This window comes from Symphalangus syndactylus, chromosome 19 (genome assembly GCF_028878055.3).
Source record: "Symphalangus syndactylus isolate Jambi chromosome 19, NHGRI_mSymSyn1-v2.1_pri, whole genome shotgun sequence".
Taxonomy (NCBI): Eukaryota; Metazoa; Chordata; class Mammalia; order Primates; family Hylobatidae; genus Symphalangus; species Symphalangus syndactylus.
The window spans coordinates 21,730,261-21,751,732 of NC_072434.2; the positions used below are offsets into that span (position 1 = coordinate 21,730,261).

The 21,472-nt window shown below is 51.0% G+C and overlaps 1 protein-coding gene across 1 annotated transcript in view; it reads right to left on the bottom strand.

Annotated features, from left to right (window-relative positions):
* The window catches only part of PKP1 (plakophilin 1), a 57,301-nt gene that overhangs the window by 26,241 nt on the left and 9,588 nt on the right, over nt 1-21,472 (bottom strand). The window contains exons 3-4 of the mRNA XM_055234085.2: nt 20,077-20,389; nt 9,516-9,619 (exon numbers count right to left, since the gene is read on the bottom strand). Coding sequence (XP_055090060.1) covers nt 9,516-9,619; nt 20,077-20,278 — 306 coding nt within the window. The 5' untranslated portion in view covers nt 20,279-20,389. The remainder of the gene's footprint in view (nt 1-9,515; nt 9,620-20,076; nt 20,390-21,472) is intronic.

A 21,472-nucleotide genomic window follows, 5' to 3' on the forward strand; every position in this document is an offset into this window, starting at 1 on the left:
AAAAAAAAAAGAAAACAAAACAAAAAAACAAAACTTTTCTGCCAGGTAAAAGTACCTAGCAAGAATTAAATAATGTCATGTTTTTATTCTATTTATTATAATTGATTACCAAGGTTGTGGTTAGCCTTCATTTGTGGCAAAAGATACCGGTTTTTGTCATTTGGGTGAGTGATGTAAAGTTTCCTTTCAAAATAAATACATTGGAATAGCTGGGCATGGTGGCACGTGCCTGTAGTTCCAGCTACTTGGAAGTCTGAGGTGGGAGGATTGCTTGAACCCAGGAGTTCAAGACCAGCCTGGGCAAAATAGTGAGACCCCGTCTCTAAAATTGGCACATGCCTGTAGTTCCAGCTACTTGGAAGTCTGAGGCAGGAGGATTGCTTGAACCCAGGAGTTCAAGACCAGCCTAGGCAACATAGTGAGACCCCATCTCTAAAATAAATACATGAATAAATAAACAGGTGCACTGGAACTGATAAGTAATTCCCTTAAAAATAAGTAAATAATAGTTGGTATGATTTTGCAAAAATTGTGACAGCAGAACGCAAATGACAGAGGTCTGGGAAACATGATTGCCCGTAGTGGCAAAAGTACCATGATGTGACAGTGTGACCAGGAGCCCTCAGCCAGGAGTCAGGAGACGACGCTCCAGTCTTGGTCTCCCCTGCCTAGCTGTGCAGCCTCAGGCCATCGCCTTGCCTCTCTGAACCTCAGTTTCCCCAACTACAGCATGCCCTGTAAGCCTTCTGAAGGACGGCAGTTCGGCAGTCTGCGATTCACCCCTCGCTGAAGTCACAAGCAGCCTCCTTCCCAGCCTGTCTTCATCCCCTTCCAGGCATCGCCCTTGGGCGCCCTGTGGGGGTGGGAGGGGAGGGGTTCCGGGTCTAGAGCTGCTTTTCTCCCCACCTGTGTCTCTACAGATCCCCCGTTCCCTCCCCATGCCTGAGCTGATTTTGTTTTCAGCTGAGTTTGCTCTCCTGGGGCAGGCAGGCCTTCGTAGAGACATGCCAGGGCCCTGGGGGAGAAAGTAGAGCCTCACCCTTGCAAAGGGTGGGGACGGCTCTTCCACCCACTTGGGAATTTCTGCTGCATTTGTCTCGCTGAGTCTAGTGACAAAAGGAAAACTCTCAAACCAGAAAAAAGGCACCAGAAGATCCCTCCAGACTGTATTTTGATGACTTAATCCCATGCCCTGCTTGCTGGCTTCAAAACTTGGCCAGCAGGAGAGGCTTGGCCCACTTCTCCCCCTGCCCTTCTAGGTCCCTCCCCCCTCTTGCTCTTCACAACCCCCTCAAAGTCCACTGGGGTCCAGACTCAGTTCTGCCAGATCTATCTGTGAGGTCACAGGCAAGCCCCTACGCTTTTCTGTGGTTTGATTTCCCTGCAAATAAAATGGGAATAACAAAGCTTGGTCCACCTACTGAGCTCACAAAGACTGAAGGATCAAGTCAGGAGATGAAAACACAAGCAGTCTGTACAAGTTCAAAATGCTACACTAATTCAAGGGATTATTAAATAACCAGGTGCCGCGGGTTGGAGCACTTCTCCCTTGAGAGCTGACTGAGGACACAGTGCAGCTGAAGCAGGCCCGAAAGCCACAACCTGAGGCTCATCCAGTAACCCAAGACCCCCTCCCCAGATGTCCAAGACTCAGAACGGAAGCTGCGGAAGCAAGGCTTGGAGGTCACCTGGTCCCACGCCTTCAATGACAGATGAGGAAACCGAGGCCTGGAGAGGTTTAAGTTAGCGTGTGCTGCAAAATTTAGCTTTTAATTATATCTTCTTGTGCTGTTGTTTTGTCTGTTATTTGTTTTCAACTATAGTGTAAGGACTTTAAAGACTTGTAGGTTGAGTAGATTAGTTTTTGTCAGGGCCAAAAGAAAAAAAAAAAGCCCAAAATGAAACTCCACCAATTTCTGCTGGAGCAAAATAAAAAAGTTTATAATTATCCTTGGTTCTTCAAATCTTCTCTCTAAAGTTTCATATTAGGGGAGAAGGGGAGAGAGCAACAGCCGACTCATCCAGAAGCTTCCTTCTCTGGAGAAGACAGAATTCCATTCTCTGTGGCCCGGGAATTGTCTGCCTCACAATATCTCATCAGAATGGAAGAAATCAGCCCCAGACCCATCCAAGCATAAGTGTTCCCAGCCTAGCCATAAACTCAGAGCTCTACACAACATGAATGGAAATGATTGAGGAAGACTTGTTGCTTAGTGAAGCTAAAGGAAGGAGAACTGGCTTCTGTTGTCTCTGGGGAGAGTGGAGTTCCTTCCTGCAGACATCCTGAGAAGGATCCACTGCTGATCGCATCCTGGGCTGCCAAAGCTTGGTACTCCCCACTTGCTAAGCAGCTGCCACACTGAGTCCCTTGGCAGTGACGGGTCTCCCTGCACATCCTGACCAAATTGCCCTGGCCTTCCCTCTCCATTCCCCTATAAGGGTCCACACTGTCAGGACAGTGACTGGTGGTAGTCCGCCCTCTCCTGGGTCTGGTGCTCCTCCCTGGGGCAGGAGGATGGAGGGGCCAGCATGCTCACTCGGCCCCAAGGAGCATTGTTGTGAGTTTGTGATGAAGGCCTGGGAGGCTTAGGAGACCTCAGGGGCTGGCAACATGAAACCAGTTGCCCTCCTTTGGGGGGATGCCTATTCTTCGTGAACAGTCAGCAAGGTACTCTCAGACCACAGCCCAGACCTAGGGGCATTCCTGCTCTGCCCTCCATCCTGTCTGCTAAGGGCAGCCCTCTCTCCTTTCGCACTCAGTTCAAAGCTCAGCTCCTCCAGGAGCCGATCCCGACTTCCTGCACCTGGAGCTTGCCCTTGGAGGACACCACTTGCATTTGTTCACTGGAACCGTGTCCTCCTCCCTTTGCAAGCCCATGCTGCTGACATGGGGCCATTCTCTAACTTCTCTCCCAAAAGAGGGACACAGAAGCCAGACATCAGAGTTACAAGGAGGTGGTCTGAGCCACCGTCTAGTCTTGCTGATGATAAGCCTGAGGCCCAGCAGGAGAGGAGTCCCCGACCCCGTCACGGGGAACCAGCTCTCAGACCAATGTTTCTTCCTTTTCTCCACATTCTCTCTGGGCTCTAAAGGGGCCTACCTGGCTTACCCAGTCCTCAGCCAGGAGGCAGGGCCTCAACTCACCTGCCATGGAGGGGAGAGCAAGCCCAGAAAGGAAGCTCTCCGAGCTCAGCCCAACCCTAAGGGTGACAGAAGCTTCTTAGGGGAAGCAGAGCCACTCTGATGGACTGTGGCTTAGAAAGGAGGGCCCCTCCCAAGGAGTACCCAGACACCAATGTTTGCAATAGGCTTCTCCTTCAGTTTAACACAGGGAGTGTCCCAGTGGCAGCAGTTTGTCTGTGAAAGCACATGGGATGCTCCTTCCACAGGGAGGGGTGCCCCTGGAGCCGGCCCGCCCGCTCCCACTCACTCACCTCCATTTTCTCTCAGAGGCACATTCTGTCCCTTGGCAAGTAGGATCATTGCCTCTTCTTGTTGGGGTGAGAGCCTGGGGCCCTTGTAGGACCCTCCTATCTCCCAGGACTGGGTGGGGGTGAGTCATGAGCTGGCAGCAGGGACACTGAGTTGGCAAACACATCAATTGCTCCCTCTTGGAGCAGGATCCATGCCTGCCTGGGAGTAGGAGGCTGTGGTCTACTATCAGTCCCTCACCTGGACTTTTCAAGAAACGACAAGAGGCCCGGCAGGCACGGCCGAAGGAACCCAGCTCACACACCTGGAAAGTGGCATTTGGAGCTGAGACACATGGTTTGGAAAGAGGGAATTGTGTCTGTTTTAAGTTAGGGTAGTTACTCAGCAGAGCTACTTGTTGTGCCTCAGTTTCCCTATCTGTGAAGCTAAAGTAAATGAAGTCCTACCATCTTTCCATCCTGTTGCAAGGGCTAATTAACTGCTGTTTTCCTGGTGCCTGGAGTGCTCAGATGAAAGCAAAGAGGAAATTAAGAAGCTTTTATCCATCTGTAGGCTTGAAGCAAAAATCTGGGCTGGAGGAATTAACACTGCCTCTGACCCTGGAGGGACCACCACACAGACTTTAGCTATGGGGCCCTGTAGCTACTCAGAGTCAGCTCTCAAGCCACATGCAACCCTAAGTAAGTCCTTGACTATGCTTTAGTTCAATTGCCTTGCTCCATAGTTGAGAAAGCCAGGGTCTAGAGAGGTGAAGTCCACTCCAGATCCCTCAGTTTGTAGCAGCCCAGCTGAGGCTGGAATCCACTCCTCCCACTGCTGATCTGGTCTGTCACCTCCATAAACCTCGTACTGCTCTTTGAGATAGGAATTTTCACCCATTTCAGATATAAGCAAGCTGAGGTTCAGCTAGATTAAGAACTTGACCAGAGTCACACAGCTAGTTAAGGAGCAGACTCGACTAAGAGTCACACGGCTAGTGAAGTTCCTGGCCAAAGTCCGGGGCTTATTCCTCCACACCAGGCTGTCTCTGGGCATGGCCTCTGTTGACTGTGGATTGGTAAGGACAGTCTGTTTCTGCTGCTGCTAGGGTAGGAGTCCTGCCGTGTTTCTCCCTGGAAGCCCCTCTGCAGTACCTGGTCCATGGCTCTGCCCTTGTGGACACTCGCTTAGCATGGCTATGACTGAGGGTGAACCACCAACCTGGGGAGCACTGTGTTTGGCTTTCCCATCCCCTACTGGAGTGTGATGCAACCCCAGTCCTCTCATCTGTAACAGAGGCTTCATCCACATTTCTTCAGGTCTAGGGTGGCCAAGATCAGTTCTCCTTAGGGTAAGGTTAGGCAAGTACAACTGAGAAGAAGCTGGAAGAAAGATTTGCTAGTAAGTCCTGGGTTAAAGTGGAGAAATGGGGTCAATGAATAGGACAACGCCAAGACAACGACAGAATTATCCCTTGTTATATTCTGGGAATTCTCACTCTTAGGCATGCCAGGCTGGATTTAACTGAGTGCTTCAACGTGGCAGTCACTGTGGTCACCCTGTTCCAGACCTCCCGCTGGTGATGCCTGAGTGGCTTTCCTCTCTACTGATTAGATCCTGAGCAGGGTGTTTAGGGCAATCCACCACCTAAGAACATTTTACTTGGTAGGACTCCCAGAAGAACTGAATGCTCAGGGTGCACTTCTTGATTTGAAAATAAGTAAACCCTTTGGAGCTGAAGATGATAGACAAAAGGATTGTCATCTTAATCCAGAACCATTCCCTGGATATCAAAATTGTCCACACGCCTCAGCTTCATTGAGGACAAACCCATGTGATCAAGGCTTATTTTCAGCTTTGGAGTAGAAGGGCTGTGCCTTTCCATGGCTCCAGCTCTCTATTCCCCGCATCCTGGTCTTTGCTGACCCAGAGGAAGATATTCAAGGGACATATTACAAGGACAACTAAGATGGGACAAAAATCCTCCTTTTCCCACCAGAAATACTGCAGCCTAAATTAATTCTGCTGGGTCCCTAGCCTAGGAGAGGAGCACGTAAAGGAGGGTTGTTTTTATCGCAGGAATGAGTGGGGAGACATCGTGATGGAGGGTTGCCAGATTTAACAAATAGATAGACAGGGCATGTAGTTATATTTGAATTTTACATAAGCAACAAATAATTTCTAAGTTAAGACATGTCTCAATTATTTGGTAACCCTGCCCTGAAACCCGTTAATGCTTATAGCCAAGTGAACCCAGCTTGAGTCTAGGAAGGGAAAAACAGAGCCGCTCTGCTGCCTCTTTTGAGCTAGGCTGACTCCCCATGGTGAGAGTAGGCCTGGTCGGAGGGGATGGGAAGGGAGGAAATGGAGGGATTCAGACTCATGAGTGTCTTGCAGATCCCTAAACTTTAGTGTTTAGTGTTTAATTGTAATGTTCAAATATTGAGATTGTGGAAACCCACAGAATGGCAGTCACAAGAAGTGCAAATGTCTGGGGTAATGAAAACAAACTCCACTAGGTTAGGAGTTAGGAGGTCACAGATCTAGTCCGCTGTACCAGTAACCAGCTGTGTGGCCTTCACGGAGTAATTTCTCCTCTCTGGGCCTGCATTTCCTCAACTGTAAAATGCAAAAAGCGTTGGGCTCTAATATTCCACAGGTTTGGTGCTGAGAACCAGAACAGCATAGCTGAGTATGCAGCTGAGAAATCAGGCAGCGAGGCTAAAACCTGCCCCATCTGTTGCTCCATCTCACCAGCTGCTTCCTCTCCCTGAGGTCTGTGGGACTCTGAGGTTCCAACGTTGTCCTCCAGCAGATCCTTCTGCCTGAAGGAGGAGGATGCTGGTGTGGCCAGCAGAGAGCAGAACATGGACTGGGCCAATGACTTTCTTTGGAGCAGTCTTTTATTTTCCTTAAGCCCCTAGATGCATTTTGTGTGTCACACTATCTTTGTTTTAAGTTTTATCTTATTATAAGAAAGCCTCTCTACATTCAATTTGTGATGTGAATAATCATAGATTATAAATAGTATGATGATTGTTTTTTAATTACAAGGCAATTATTGATATAGACTATAAGGTAAAACTACAAGGTACGACCATTGCTTTTTAAACATTTTTAGAGCCTTCTTTTTGGAATTGCCTACAGATCCTTTACATATTTAAATGAGATATGTACAGGAGGTGACAAAGCTTTGCTATTTGAGGATGGTTTGATATTTAGAACTAGAGTCAGATCTGAGGAGTGAGGTGCTCCAAGTGAGTAATATTGTTTCTGGTCAAACCCAGGTCATGACAATAAAGAAATGAGACTGGTTTTCTTGTCTGGCTCCTGAAATGATGCTGAAGACAGTTCTGAAATTTTAGGGGTTCTAGAAACATTCTGAACAATGGCAGTATTGGTGTTATGCTCCAGTACAGAAACTAATGCCTTTATCCTATTTGTCTGTTGACCTCTGTGCTTCTAACTTGACTGCAGGTTCATCGAGGGCAAAGTCAGATTCTTTTCAACTGTGTTTCTGTAGCACGCCTCACTCACTGCTGTGCCCCAGCAATTGCTCAATACAAGTTGGCTGACCGAGTGAATATAAAGTATCTGCAGCAAATGATCCTTCATCAGCTCTCAGAAGCTCCTGAAAATATGCTGATGATGCTTGTGCAGACAAACTACACCCTCCTCCCCACCCTCCCTGCCTTCTGCTGCCATATTGGTTTCACCAGAGGGGAGGAATAACATCGTCCTGTGCCAGTTGTACCATCCATGGGAAAATCCCACAGACATAGGATTATCTCATGCCACAGATCTCTATTGCCTTTTTGCCTGCTCTCCTTCTCCCTATGTCTGGACCCCATTTGGTTTTGCCCAGGTTTCATCTGATTATATGTCTGGCTCCAATATCAATTATTCCACTTCCTCCCTACTTGGCCTCCTCCCTCTGCCAAATCTTCATGTGTGCTCAGTTCTTCCCTCTTCCCATAGCCTCTCCTGAACTGAGAGGAGATGGGACATGCCTCAGCAGCTACCCTGCCATGAGTCATGTCTGCAGTCCTGCCAGCGAAGGAGCAAGGAGGGTTGGGTCTTAGGGTGGGGAGAAGGAAAGAGATTTTCACTGGTTGTCAGAAAATGGGCACAGGGAGGGGTGAGGACAGTTTGGGAGCATTAAAAGCTAGTGAGATGACTGAGGACTGAGTTAATTAACCAGAAGTGAAATGTTCAACATGGGCCAAATGAAGATTTTTTTTTTCTTTAGAAACACCTTCCCCAAAAGAGTTCCTTTACAGTTCTTGGTGACAAATTTCCATGGTTACATTACCCATTTGATAATACTTCACAGTTAATGTCATCTGATATCAACCCATGAGTGAAGTAGACACACGAGTATCATCATTCCCTTTTTATGGATGAGAAAACTGAGGCCCAGAGAAATTAAACTATCTAAAGTCACAGAGCCAGAGAGGGGCAGAACTAGAACTAGAACCTAAGCCTCCTAAGCTCTGATCTAGTAACGTCATTTAAGTAAAGACATGTACCTTCTGTACTGTCAGCGTAATCATCCATTCTGGCTGCTGGTGCAGTGATCTGCCTTCCTTGGGTTTCATCTAATCCCTTTATGCTGCATTACTAAGCCATTTTCTCAATTTGGTCATCACCCTTTGTGTCAAAGCCCTTTTATTCACATCTATGCTTGATCTGTCAGCTTACTGGGCTCAGTCTGCTGGGTTTATTTTGCACTAAGAGTGTCGTTTGCCATCAAGAGTCAGGAAAAAAGCGAGGGAAGTAAACTCACAGCAAATCTAGTTAATTGTCTCCTTTCGTCCCCAAGCTATACTATGTAAGAAAGACATAGCCTCCAAAAATTAGCCCCAAAAAGAATTCAGGAATGGAAGAATCAAGCAAATGACAAAAGAACACCAAACTCCTCACCCTTTCCTCTCCCCAGGACCCAGGACCTTTGACAATCAATCAGGAGTGATATCTGTGAGACATCTGTGTCTTAAAGCAAATGCTGCTGCATCCTAAGGCCCCACCAAGACAGAGCCCCAGATTCCCACAGAAAAACAGCCTTTAATCCCTATCTGACAATGTCTTGAGGGCCTTACAAAAGAATTCCCAAGAATAATGCAGGCTAATGTTGCATCAGTGAAAGTAAATAGAATAGAATAGTCATAGAATAGAATAGTCATAGCATTTGGAGGCTAGGAGAAACCTTGGGTGTCATCTAGTCCAATACTCCTGATTTTAGAGCAGCAGAAAATTCCTGCACTGACTGGTGTGGTTGTATCCTGAGCATCTACTGCAGTTCTTGTCACAGAATTAGGGCTCAATAAATATTTGTTCAGTAAATGGATAGATGGAGTATAGTGGATTGAGATCACTTAGAAAGCAGACAGAGCCAGGATTACAGGATCTAAAATAACCTCTACCCATGTTAATTTAACAAATCATCTTAAGAATTATTGTCATCTTTTTTCATGTACATTAGTTCATTTAATCCTGAAAATAACCCCACGAAGTACTTTGTTATATCCACTTTCCATGTGAAGAAGCTGAGTCCCAAAGTTTGAAGTAACTTGCCCAAAGCCACATCTCATTGAGTAGCAGAGTGAAAATTTGAACCCAAATGTGTCTGGGTTGTCAGGCAGGCTCCACTCTAGCATGCAGTGTCATATGCAGGAGTCAGTGCAGTGGACATGTTCTCTTGGCTCTTTGACCATAGGCATAGAATGAACAGAGATGACCCTTCAGGATTTTCCTAGAAACATCTAAATTGGTCCATTAATAGATCTCAAGAATGCAAACATTTTCCAAATCCATGATCAAATCAGACCTATTGGGAAATTGACTTGTTTTTAAATGCCTTTTAAAAATGTTTTTCCTAAAATATTCTCATTTGAGACATTCAGAAATATCCAGTCAGCCCAAACGAGATCCACCTATGAAACAATGGCCAAGTCAACAGACCTAGTCAGAGTTGATGAGCCTCAACTCACGGACCAAAGCCTACATCACTCTTTTTAGCAACTGGTGCAGGTTTTCTCCGCTATTAACCTCAAACCGTCCCCACAAGTACTCCAGGTCTTTTAGGATGGAAGCAGTTCCTTACCGGATATCCCCATGAGCCATTCCCTGCCTGGAACTTGGAGTAGTAGCTGCTCCTGCTGGTGGTCCCATAGTTGTAATTGTCAGCCAAGCCATCATACATGGAACCTAGAGGAGAAAGGAGGGGATTAGGACAGGGATGGCCATGATCTTCATCCACACCTGTTCCTCAGGGCATCACTTCTGCATCCAGGTCCACTATGCCCATGGAGGAGACCAGGTCTGAGCTCCTGGAGGAGAAGGTGGGGAATGTCACCTCCATCTATCTCCACATCCTCCGCAGCCAGGACCAAGGGAAGGGCTACCACAGACTCCTGCAGGGACAGCTCTAAAACTCTCATCTGTCCCCTTCCTGGGAGCCCAGTGGCTCCGCTGCTGCTTGGGTAGGTTAACACCTACAGGTCAGGACTTGGTCTGGAGGGCCTTGGAGCATGGCCATTCCAGGCCAGGGAATCATCATTCCATGTTCCACAAGGATAAGATTCCCACTCGGGGGAGACAGGCAGGATCCCGACATTCCCAGTCTGGCAGCAACAGCTGATTAGAGACTGATTCGGGGCAGGACTCTGGATTCAAATCTCAGCCCAGCCCCTACCAGTGACCAAACTTCCTCCCATTCTTTCACCTCCAACATGCTCTGGCTGGTGAAGGGGGAGCGGCGATCAACCTCAAAGGCCCAGTGAGGATTAATTAATGTTTTCGGAGTGCTTGGAGACCCACAAATGACAGGCTCTGCAGGAGGACAGAGTGTCATTAGGGTTATTAGTGGCAAAGTGGCTTTGCATCACAGAAAACAGAACTGGATTTGGGGCTCCTGGTGGGGCCACCCCCCTCCTCTCCCTTTCACTGGCCAGCAGGGAGACCCTAAGGGACAGCCTCGACTCTGCACAAGCTGGTCTGTTCGCTGTCCTGCTGTCCTTGAAATATGGCCAATGGTGACAGGCTCACCACTTTGCTCATCTCTCCCTCCATGCCAAACATGCCTTCCTTCCTCGGCCACTACCTTCTAATCTTGCTCATCTTTTGAAGCCAAGCTCACGACCTCGCCCACTCCAGGAAGCCCTTTCTGACCAGCTCTGCACAAGGCAATCTCTCCTGCCTCTAAACACATACTGTTCTGCTCTTGGTAGCCCAAGTCTCATTCTGCCCTGCATCCCATTCTCTCAACTATACTGGGAGCTCCACGAGGAGCAAGCCACGGCTCCGTGGCCTGCCCCACACTCTTGTTAAGTGATGGCCTTGGGGGATGAGGGTGAGTAGGATCCAGTGAAAGCCTCCTAAGAGGGATATGCACTCCTTTTCTCTAAAGCGATGGTCAGACTCCCCCATCAGAAACCCTGTCTAGGGGGAAGAGAGCTGAGCAGTGATCTCACCTGGCCAAGGTAGCTCCTCCCCGTCTGCCACACCCACTTAGGCTCCCCAGCCATTGCCTGGGGGAGCAGGGCTGGAATATCTGAGCTGGGAGTAGAGGGAATAGACGAGGGGCAGTTTTGGAATGAGGCAGGGATCCCCACCTGGTGCCACCTCCCCTGTCCAGCGCCAGGTCACCACCCATAGCCCACAGCAGAGAGTGCTGCCCGATTCCCTGCACCCCTCCATCATGGACATTAGGGGTCTCAAGCTGTGGCAGACACAGCTTGCCCTGGGGCCTAGCGGTGTTGATATTGGTCCTGGTTCTGGCACCTGGGCAAGTCACTTGCTCTCTCTGAGCCTCAGTGTCCTCTTCTGTCAAAAGAAAGTGTTGGCCTCTTACCTCCCATAGGCCCCGTACAGTTCCACTGTTCTGTGGTGGTGTGATGACAGTGACACGTGCCTGACTGCATTCAGAGGAGCCGACTCCTCCTCTCCAGAGACACAGCTCAGCTTACCAGGAAGAAGGGCAGACATCAAAGGCCACACTACCGCCTCGTTGGCCACCTGCCTCAGGGTCCTCTGAGAGGCCTCCCCTATATTCCAGGCCCAGCCCTGACTCCGGAAGGGCCATCCGCCTATGAGCAACATCCTGGGACTCTGCCGTGTGGGCCATTGAACCTCTGGCTTCCTCCAAGCTCCCTGTGGAGTCCACACAGCTCTTCCTCCACCTTTCTCCAGGAAGCGCTCCTCTGGCAAGACTGTCATCAGGAAGAGGCTGGAGGCAATCTCGTGGGCTCAGTCACTCAGGACTGGTGCTCCCGAGGAAGGGGGCTGCAGCCAGGCACACTCATAGTCAGGACCCTGGGTGGCCAACCGCCAGATCTTGTCTGCCTCCCTTCCACCCAGCCCACTTCAATCATTCTTCCAAGGTTTGATAGGATAGAGTTCACTTGGCTCTGGCCCTGTGAGCAGGTATTTCTCGCCAAAGGTCAGGTGTGGGTCAGCCAGCTGCTTCTGGGTGGAAAATTTGGGGTGGTGACAAACAGAACCCTATGGAGCACCGGGGAGGCCTCCTGCTATGAGAAGCAGCCCAGGGGGGGCTTGCACCAGGGCCTCCTTGCCCGTCTTCTGGGAGAGAACCTGTCAGCATGACACTGCTCTCCCCCTGGGTCATCAGATGAACCATCTCCTCCTGCCACACCCTGCACCTGCCTGCCTCCCTCTCATACACTCTTCTCTGTGTGAAGGTAGAGGCCTCCCTGCCATGGAGGTGGCAGTGGACACACAGACACATGGAGGAAGAGGCCAGAATGCCCTACAGTTCCCAAAGCCAGTCCCCATGTCCAGCATGAACTCTGGTAAAAGCAGGTGTGACTGTCACTCACTTGTGGCCTGCAGGCACTTCCAGGCAGTTCCTGAAGGCATATCCTAAGACCTATCTGTAGTTGGGGTCTGCATGGCTCCGGTGAGAACGAGGGTAACATCACACCTGCCTGCACTGGTGATCTGGAAGAAGGTGACAGTATTTGGGGCGGAGGTGGTGAGAGAGGGGAGGAGTCCATAGTTGTCACACACCTGAAATCACAGCTCGAGGTGTGCCAGATAACCAAGGAGTACTGGCGGCAGGTGTGCTCTGTCTGTAAGGACTGCTCCCACAACAAAAGTGATTTTCCCCTCTCTTGACCCTGGGGTGTCTGGCTGGTAAGCAACGCCCTCTAAAAGTCAAGTTCAACAGCAAGAGCATGGGCTTCTAATGAGTGTAGTGGTGCTAGCTCACTCTTCCACTTGGTCCCCGATGTCTCTAGAATGCACTTCTAGGAAGCCTTTCCTGATGAATGACGCCTACTCCCATCTCCATCTCACGCCCATACAAGTCTCCACCACCATGTACTTTGGACACTCTCTGAAGTGCGAACCATGTCGTCCTTTCCCTGGGACCTTGAGCTCAGATCGCTGCCCCAGCTGGGTCTGGGCCTGACTGGCCTGAGCTGGTTCTTTGCGTCAGTGACCTCTTCTCCCTTGCCCAACTCTTGTGGTGAACGTGCTCTGATGCCTGGTGCTTAGAGGCTTAGAATGGGGTCAGGCTCTCCTCCCACTCAAAGAGGTCCCTGGTGAGTGGGGTAAACCAGGAAGACAGGAGGGCTGCTGCAGCTCTCAAATACCCAAGGCCACCTCCTTGAGGAGGATTCTTAGTTCCTGGGGAATGGGGGAGGGGCTAGTTCCCAGCTCACCCCACAGAATCACTCCTATCCTCCAGCTAAGCATCTGCTTTGCCCCTCTTCTCCTCAGATGGGTGCATGCACCATAAGCAGGGATGTGGTGGCTTCTCGGTGACACTGACATTGTGCCCAACCTATGTGCCATCCTCAGGAAGCATCTGCCCACCCACAGAACCCCAAGGTCAAGGAGCAAGTGCCTTAGAGCATCTGCCACTTTCCCAGGTATACAAGCAACACAACCTGCTCTGTGCACATAGCTTGTCTGATTTTACGTCCGTGTTTTAGGGTGTAAAACCATCTCAGAAAATCTGCCGCTCAGGTAACCAGTGTCCTGGCACACTGCTTCCCTTTAGTGCCTTAGACAATGACAGGTTGATTCTTTCTTGTGTCATTGGTGCAACTCAAGCTTTCTCACCTACAAAACCTTTGAAACTGGTGGCAGCTTCTTCTTTAGGATGAGTGGAAATCTCTCTCCAGTAGGGGCAGGTGAGCCTTTGCAGGGATGACTCATCCTCTTCCACCTCCAAGCTTTCAAATAGGTCACACTTACTGCACCTGAAACATTCTTTCTCTTCTTCTCCAACCCTCCCCCTGCATTCAAACCTTGCACAAAAATCAGCTTCTCCTAAAGATGACCCCACCCAGCTCTGAGCACTCCAAACTTGCCAGCATAACCATGTCAGCACTCAATCCAGCAGCTGACTCTGCACTGGCTTGTGGGCTCCTTGGAGTGTGGCTTCTGTACACTGTGTGTGTGTGCGTGTGTGTGTGTGTGTGTGTGTGTGGCTTGTGGGCTCCTTGGAGTGTGGCTTCTGTACACTGTGTGTGTGTGTGTGTGTGTGTGTGTGTGTTTATGCGTGCGCGCACTCCTCCCAGAAGGTAGGGCCTGGGTCTCCCCAACCAAGCTGGGAGCTCCCTGAAGCAAGGAATCTTCACCTTTGGTAGATCCACACTCCACACCCCCAATCCCAGGCCCAGGTTCTACATAGAGAAGGCTCTCAGGACATCAGCCTTCCTGCAGACAGAGGTCATAGGGAAACCCGCTTTCTCCACTTTCCCTCCCCTCAAATCCTCCTCCTTTGTCACAGGGCAAGCTGCTCGGAACAGATTCTTGCTGACTCTGTCTCCCTTAAGGCTGATGCTTCTTCTAGCATATTCTGTATTTGAAGAAAGCCCATCTGTCCTTCAGCATGAAAAGCTTGAGAAAGGAAGCTCATTTTCTTTTAGTCTTGAAAATGCCTTTACTTCACCCTCTGAAATCTTTCACCCGTGGTGCCCAGAAAAGCTAGGCCCACAGCAATAGGAATTTAAATGAGATAACAAGAACTGCCAGGAAGCTACTGCTGAGACAATACCCTCAGAGGTGTTTCGGAGTGGGCAGGAGTGGACTGTGTCTGCAGGATGGTTCCAGCTCCTGGAGGGAGGACTCGCCGGCCAGCCTCCTGCCCCCTCTGCTGGGCTGCTGGGAGCACCGTGGGCATCCTGCCCCCTCTGCTGGGCTGCTGGGAGCATGCCTCCCCAACTCGGCAGCTTCTAGGAGATGGGGAGAGCAAGGAGTTCAGCACAGCCTCACCGAGCACTTTGGTGTGGCTCTTGACTTTTTCCTGGGTGTACGTACTGAACAGAAATGCTGAAACAAACTGGGTTGCTGTGGCCTGTGTTCTTTCTTCTCCCTCTCCAGCCCATGTGACTCCCTCAGGCTCTGCTGGGACGCGTTCAGACCCAGCTCTGCCGCAATCCTGCTGCTCTTTCGGCAGATCTGTTCATGGCCACCACCAAGCCTGAGGACTGGGCAGAGCGTGGGAGCATCCTGTGGGGACAGGATGGGCGCGAGGGGGCAGGGTGGTGGGTTAGAGTGGGCAAGGGTCGATGGGTTCAGGTGGGGTTCAGAGTCAAAGGCTCTCGCCAGCAACTACTACATTAAGTGTGCAAGTGTGTGTGTGTGTGTGTGTGTGTATGAGAGAAAGACATGGGTGTATGTCACTGTATAGGGGTGATCCCCCATGCTGGATCTATGTGAGTGAAGGACAGGGACTAGAACAGTGGTTCTCCAACTTGGCTACACATGAGAATCACCTGGGAGTTTCTGAAGCCCTGATGCCCACGCCGTCCTTCATATTCACTAAGTCAGAATCTCTGGGGGTGGGACTCAGGCATTTGCATTGTTTTAAATTTCCAGGTGATTCCAATATGTAGCCAAGTTTGAGAAGAGTGGATGAGAAGACTTTTTAATATGTTAGGATGTTTACAAGAGAGACACGATGAGTGGCATGCCTTGAGGGGAAGAGCTTTTTGGCAGTACAGCTGCTGGCGGTCTGGGCAAATAGTTTGCAGAGCTAGAGAGTTATAAAATCTATTTCCAAAGAGTGTTACCATTGCAAAGCACTTTGGAGATGATCTAATCCAACCTCTGACAGCTGCAGAGACCCAAAGAGAGGCAGCGACTTGTCCAAGATCACACACCAGGTAGATGCTAGGCTGGGCTTCTGACACAGCACAGCTGCAAGGACACACATGTACACACACATAACATAAGTGTGTGCATGTTATGTGTGTGTACGTGTGTGCATGTGTGGGTGTGTGGATTCATGTGTGGGGTGTATTTTGTATACATGCATACATGCATGTGTGACCTATGTGTGTATACATGTGTGCGCATGTGTCCAGAGTATGCCTAGAAGGAACTTCACATGAAGATATCTAACATTCCTCCATTTTATTTTGTTCAAACATTACACATCTTTTAAGGGTCACGGCCCATCACAGAAGCACTTCCCAGATTTCTAAACCTAGAACAATTGGCACATTGATACTTCCAATGGTATGGGGTTGGGGGAGGAATTTGTACTTTTAAAAAATCTCTACCAAGGAGCAGGATCCAGAGAAGCAGCGTTTGCTGCGAAACACCCTAGAATACCCAGCATTTTTGCATGTGTTGTAACAGGCCAACGGAAATTCTGGCTAAAACTCCAACTTTAAGCCAAGGTACATTGTAAAGAGACAAGAATTGGTTCATTTGAAGTTTAATTAGTATGTTTTGCCAATGGAACAAGCTAAAGCACACATAGCCATTACCATCTGCAATGTCAGCTTCGGTCCCAAGAAAACAAGCCCAGAAGTGACGTCTGTGGTCAGGAAAGGACAACTTTCTAGAGACTCTAATGAGCAGAACATTCACTCGGGCAGAGGCTCATGCTGAGACACAGTCAAACACAAATACAAAAAGCCATCAAAGTGGGGGCTCCTGGGGCGAGCTCCTTCACTGTGCAGGCTGCGGAGTTCATGCAAGCGTGCCCTCCTCTCCCCTGACGAGGGCTGAATAGACACAGGAACTACAGAAAGGGAGCAGGCACCTCCCCTGGCCCAATGTTGCCTCCAGCCCCTATCTCTGATCAGAGAGAAATAGAGGCTTAGCAATTTTAGATGGGAAACAGTACTTCTACGAAGAAGGGAGAAAGAATTTCAGGACAAAGGCTGAAATAAAAAATCATGGATGGCTAAGCAGGCAGTGAGACAAAGCAGGCAATGGTGCTGGTGTTGTTAGGACTTCCCTGGTAGGAGACAGGACAGGTGAAAGGAAGCTCCTTTCACTGAACTGGGTAGGATCTGTGTTCACAGTGGCAGGGGAACGCTTGGGTTAGGGCAAATGAGATTTAGGTTCAGCTTTAGGAAGAGATTCCAAGTGAAGTTATAAAGATCTGGAAGGTGGATTAGTGTTTCCTTCCCCATCCTCAGGGAGGTCATTTCCCTAGCAAAGATCTTTTGCTGGGTGGTGACATCCCCCTCAGTTTCCCCTTGCCTCCCACACAGTCTGGGAAGAAAAGGAGGCCAGACACCCTGAGGCACACAGGGACAGCCTGAAAACACAGGGGAGCAATACTTTAGGGGCAGTTCAAGATGGGTAGGCAGGTTCAGAGTAACCTTCTGAAAGGTCTCCAGGCCATAGAGGCCACCTTCTTCCTGCCCGGGGCCTTCATGACCAGGGCGAGATGCCTGTCTGATCTGTGGCATTTCAGGGAGGGCATGAGTGCAGACAGGCATTTGGTGACAGGCTCCAGGGGCCCTTCTGCCAGCCCTCAGTGGCTCAATACTCCCCCAGTGACAAGAGAGAAAAGAGCACTAGTGGAGAGGAACTGAGAAGCCACTTCTATCACAGGACCAAGGATGACTTGGTCCTGACTGTCCTTCCTGGGGTACAAGGAGCAGTGGCTACTCTTCCAGGCAACCTGTGGGGTATGGCTGGCCCTTCTTAACTAGGGAAACTTTGGATGGGATTCAAGGGGCTCAAGAAGACCCTAGGCGAACTGACTCTGCTCTTGGAAGGGACTAAAGGAGAATTTGAATCTGTCCAGGGAGCGAGGGAAAACGCCTGGGGCACGGTCCTTCCACAGCTACCAGCTCATTCCATTCCAGGAACCAAGGCAGGCTCCTGACAGGCAAACCAGCATAAGAAAGAGGGAGCAGAATGAGTAGAGGTGGCCGCAGAGCAAATAGGGGACGCTTGGGCGTTTCTGATGGAGAGGACAAGGAAATCTGATGAAAACTAAGCCAGATAAACCAGAAACACCAGCTCCAAGTGACCAAACCACCTCTTCCAGCAAGGATGCCTCTGGGGAAATCAGCCTCCTTTAGGAACCTCCGCAGAGTCTGAGGGTAGAGGGGACATGCCCACAGGGCCAGACCTTGGAGTTTCTGGAGAGGTAGCCATCAGCATCAACCTTCCCCCCAGTGAAGCCCCCTGGGGGACCTTGGGAGGAAAAACAAAGAGGGAACAAAGGAGACCTTATCAGATGGAAGTTCCCCACAAAGACCAAGCCCAGAAAGTGCACTTCAGGCTGACAGACACTCAACCGATATCCCGATAGGTGGGAGGAAGAAGGGGTCCTTGGGGCACCCAGGGCCGGTTTGAGTTTTCTGGAGTTGTGAGCCAAGAGCTCAGGCTGGGATGGAGTGGGAGTGGGAAGGGGACAGCCAAGTCTTGTGCAGAGAGGAGAGTAGGTTAAGCTGTGCTCTGGGCTGTAGCCAGAAATGGAGGCACTTTGTTCTTCCAAACCTACTTCTAAAGAGGCTAGGAGGCACCTACCAAGGCACCAAATAAAAGGGAAGGAGGCGGCCGGGCACGGTGGCTCACGCTTGTAATCCCAGCACTTTGGGAGCCCGAGGCGGGCGGATCACGAGGTCAGGAGATTGAGACCACGGTGAAACCCCGTCTCTACTAAAAATACAAAAAAAAAAAAAAAAAAAAATTAGCCGGGCGTAGTGGCGGGCGCCTGTAGTCCCAGCTACTCGGAGAGGCTGAGGCAGGAGAATGGCGCGAACCCGGGAGGCGGAGCTTGCAGTGAGCCGAGATTGTGCCACTGCACTCCAGCCTGGGCGACAGAGCGAGACTCCGTCTCAAAAAAAAGGGAAGGAGGCAAGTGCTCTGGAGGCGGCATGACCTTGAATGGAAATGTGACGAGAGGAGCCTGGAACCCACACAAAGGCAAAGAGCACACAGAGAAGCAAAGGCCTTTAGGTCTGGGGCCCAGGAAGTCCTCTGCCGGCCATTTTCCTTCCCTCGGCTCTACAAGGGGCAGCTCAGGAATGGGGGCTAGGGAGTGGGTGGGAGGACAGAAGCCACAGGTAGAAAGTGTGATGTGTGTGTGTGTGTGTGTGTGTGTTTGTGTGTGTGTGTGTGTGGTGGGAGAAGGGCCAGGGTCGGTTTCTTTTGCCTCCTTCCACCTTATTACTCGCTGCCCCTCACTCTCTCCTAAGGCCTGTCTTAATAAATAAGTCTTGGTTGACCTGTACTGGTTGGTAGTGAAGCCTTTATTAGCATTTTACTAAACTTAGCTAAATAAAATAAGTAAATAAATAAACAAGTGGAATCTTTGCTCACTTGTGTGTCATTCTTACCAGGCATCCTTTGTATTAAAGTGTTTATTTGGTCTATAAGCTCTCCCCTGTCAGGTACTGCCCCTTCCTCCTTGAGTTTCCTGGGTGCTGCCCCTTTCTCCCAGGTTCCCCCAGTCATGGGATCTGGCCTCGCAGAGGCTGGAGGAGGGGGTGCCAGGCCCGGGATCCAGCTTGGAAAAGTGCCCGTGAGGGCTCAGCTGGAGGTCTCCCTAGGGCCTAGGGGGATTTCCAACTTGCCATTCCCTACTCTCCCCATGAGACACTTGTTTCTACCTAAGCTGGTAAGAAGAATCCAGAGGGAAAGAGGACTTCTGCATTGGCTATTCGGGAAAGAAAGCATCCCTGACCCCCTTCCCTGTCGTCAAGGGACCCACTGGCCCTGGGGCCCCTTCCAACTAGACTAGCCTCTTTCAGGAGGCTCCCGATAAAGTGCCCTGGAGTTCCAGGGCCTCATCCCTGCTCCCTGTGCCACTTCCCCGTCCCGCAGCGCCTCTCCTGAGCTGCACTCCTGTCTCAGCGACTCCCTCACCCCGCTCGCGGATACACACGCGGCCCCACAGGGACTGGGGTTCCCCTTGGCCTGGACGCTGGGCATCAGCCGCCAGCTGAAGGCCAGGAGATCAAGCCCAGGAAGGGTGAAGGGTGGCCCACAACCGTTTGTGAGCGCGGGGACCATGGGCCCCAGGACAGCCGGGGTGAGACAGGATGCAGGGCAGATCCCTAGAGCAGTATCCGAAAGAGAAAGCCGTCCAGACCCAGGGCTCAGGGACAGGAGAACCGCTCGCGGGGGATCCTCAACCTCCCGGCACGCTGGGAGATGCTCCTGGCTGTGTCCCGGTGAAACACCCATCCTTGCCCACTAGCGCGCCATCGAGCTCGTGGGGCCGTCGAGCCAGCCTCGGGTCGCGCTTCCACCTGCTCGGAACCGGCTGGGAGCTCGGCTGCTCGCACTAGGTGCGTAGATCGTAGACCCTGCCTGGGGCCGGCAGCCCCTCGCCTCCCCTCACCCCCTGGGATGCGTGCGTCCCTTGGTCCCCGCCGCTGGGCCAGGGCGCTCTGGAAAGGGGCGCACGGACCACGCGGGGGCCGAGCCTTTACCTCGATTGGAGTGGCTCAGGGTGGACGACTGGGAAGACTTGGACTTCTGCCGCTTGACGGTCATCATCACCTGCTCCTGCACGCGCTGCCTGCCAGACGTGCCTGTTTTCATCTTTTGATCCGACGGCAAAGCCAACGTGGAGTTGTCCTGGTCCTGGAAGCATTCGTAGGCCAAGGCGGTCTTGAGCGGCGAGTGGTTCATGGTGGCGGGAGGAGGGTGGCGCGCGGCCGGGGCCTGGGAGAGCAGAGAGGCGAGGCGAGGTGCGGTGCAGCGGGCGGGCAGGAGCGTGCTCTTCTCGCTCTCAGCGGCTCCCTACGGCCATAGAATGCGTGGTCCGCGTGAGGGCTCCCGGCAGCTGCTCCTGGCGCTTTCACCCTGGTTCGTCCCTCTCTGGCACTGGCGAGGCCCGCCCTCCGTCAGACAGGATATACCACCCCTGCCCTGCACCACCCACTCCACCGGGCCGCGCGCTGCTGCCGCTCAGACGCGGAGCTGCAGGGCACTGCTGCTGCGGAGCCAGCGCTCTTGGGGGCAGGGCTGCGAGTCCCCTGTGTGGGACGCTGGGCGCCTTCCTGCTCGCTCTTTCTTTCTCTCCCTTCCCTCTCCCCATGAGCAAGAAACGTCTCAAGCCTTGAGGCCCCAGGGAGACGCCCCTCTGTCCTGTTCTGCCGGCTCACTGAGAAAGCATGTGCTCAGCTCAGGAACCGAGGGAGACTTCTCTCTAGGAAAAAAGGAGTCTTTCTTCACCAGGCTGCCCAGGAGAGCCAGGCGTCCATCTCCCCCTGTACTGAGGTCATGGCAGAGACCAGCCCTGGCGATGGAGGCTCCCGGGCTGATGGCAGAACCATAGCTCTTGCTCCAAAGGAGTGCTCCATCTTATGGGGGTAACCCAGTCTACTCTAAAGCAGCTTCCTCTGAAGAAAGTGGCGTAGGGGCAGGAAGGCCACATCAAAGAGCAGACCTGAGATATCAGACCACACAGTGGGTACGCCTTGGTAGAACTGGTGGTTATTTGTTGTTCATGAGTATACCCCGGTAAAACACCACGTGAACAGAGCATCCTCTCTGAAACTCCACTATAGCCTCTGAAACAATGCCTGACACACATAATATTAGGCACTTAATAAAAAATATTTTAAATAGGTGAATACATGAATGCTAGTTAATTTAAGGTAAATTAAATCTCACTTGGATCCTAACCAGATCCTCACTGAAAAATTGAAAAGCTGCTTTACCCTGAAATTTCACTCTGGACTTAACTATGCTGGGACCACTGTGTACATTCCCCTGTATACACTCACACCCCTGGGGACACATGTGCAGTGAAGCTTCATTCATGTAGCATCCTCTCCAGGCATGGAGGGAGCCCACATCAGTGAATTTGGTGTGTAACAG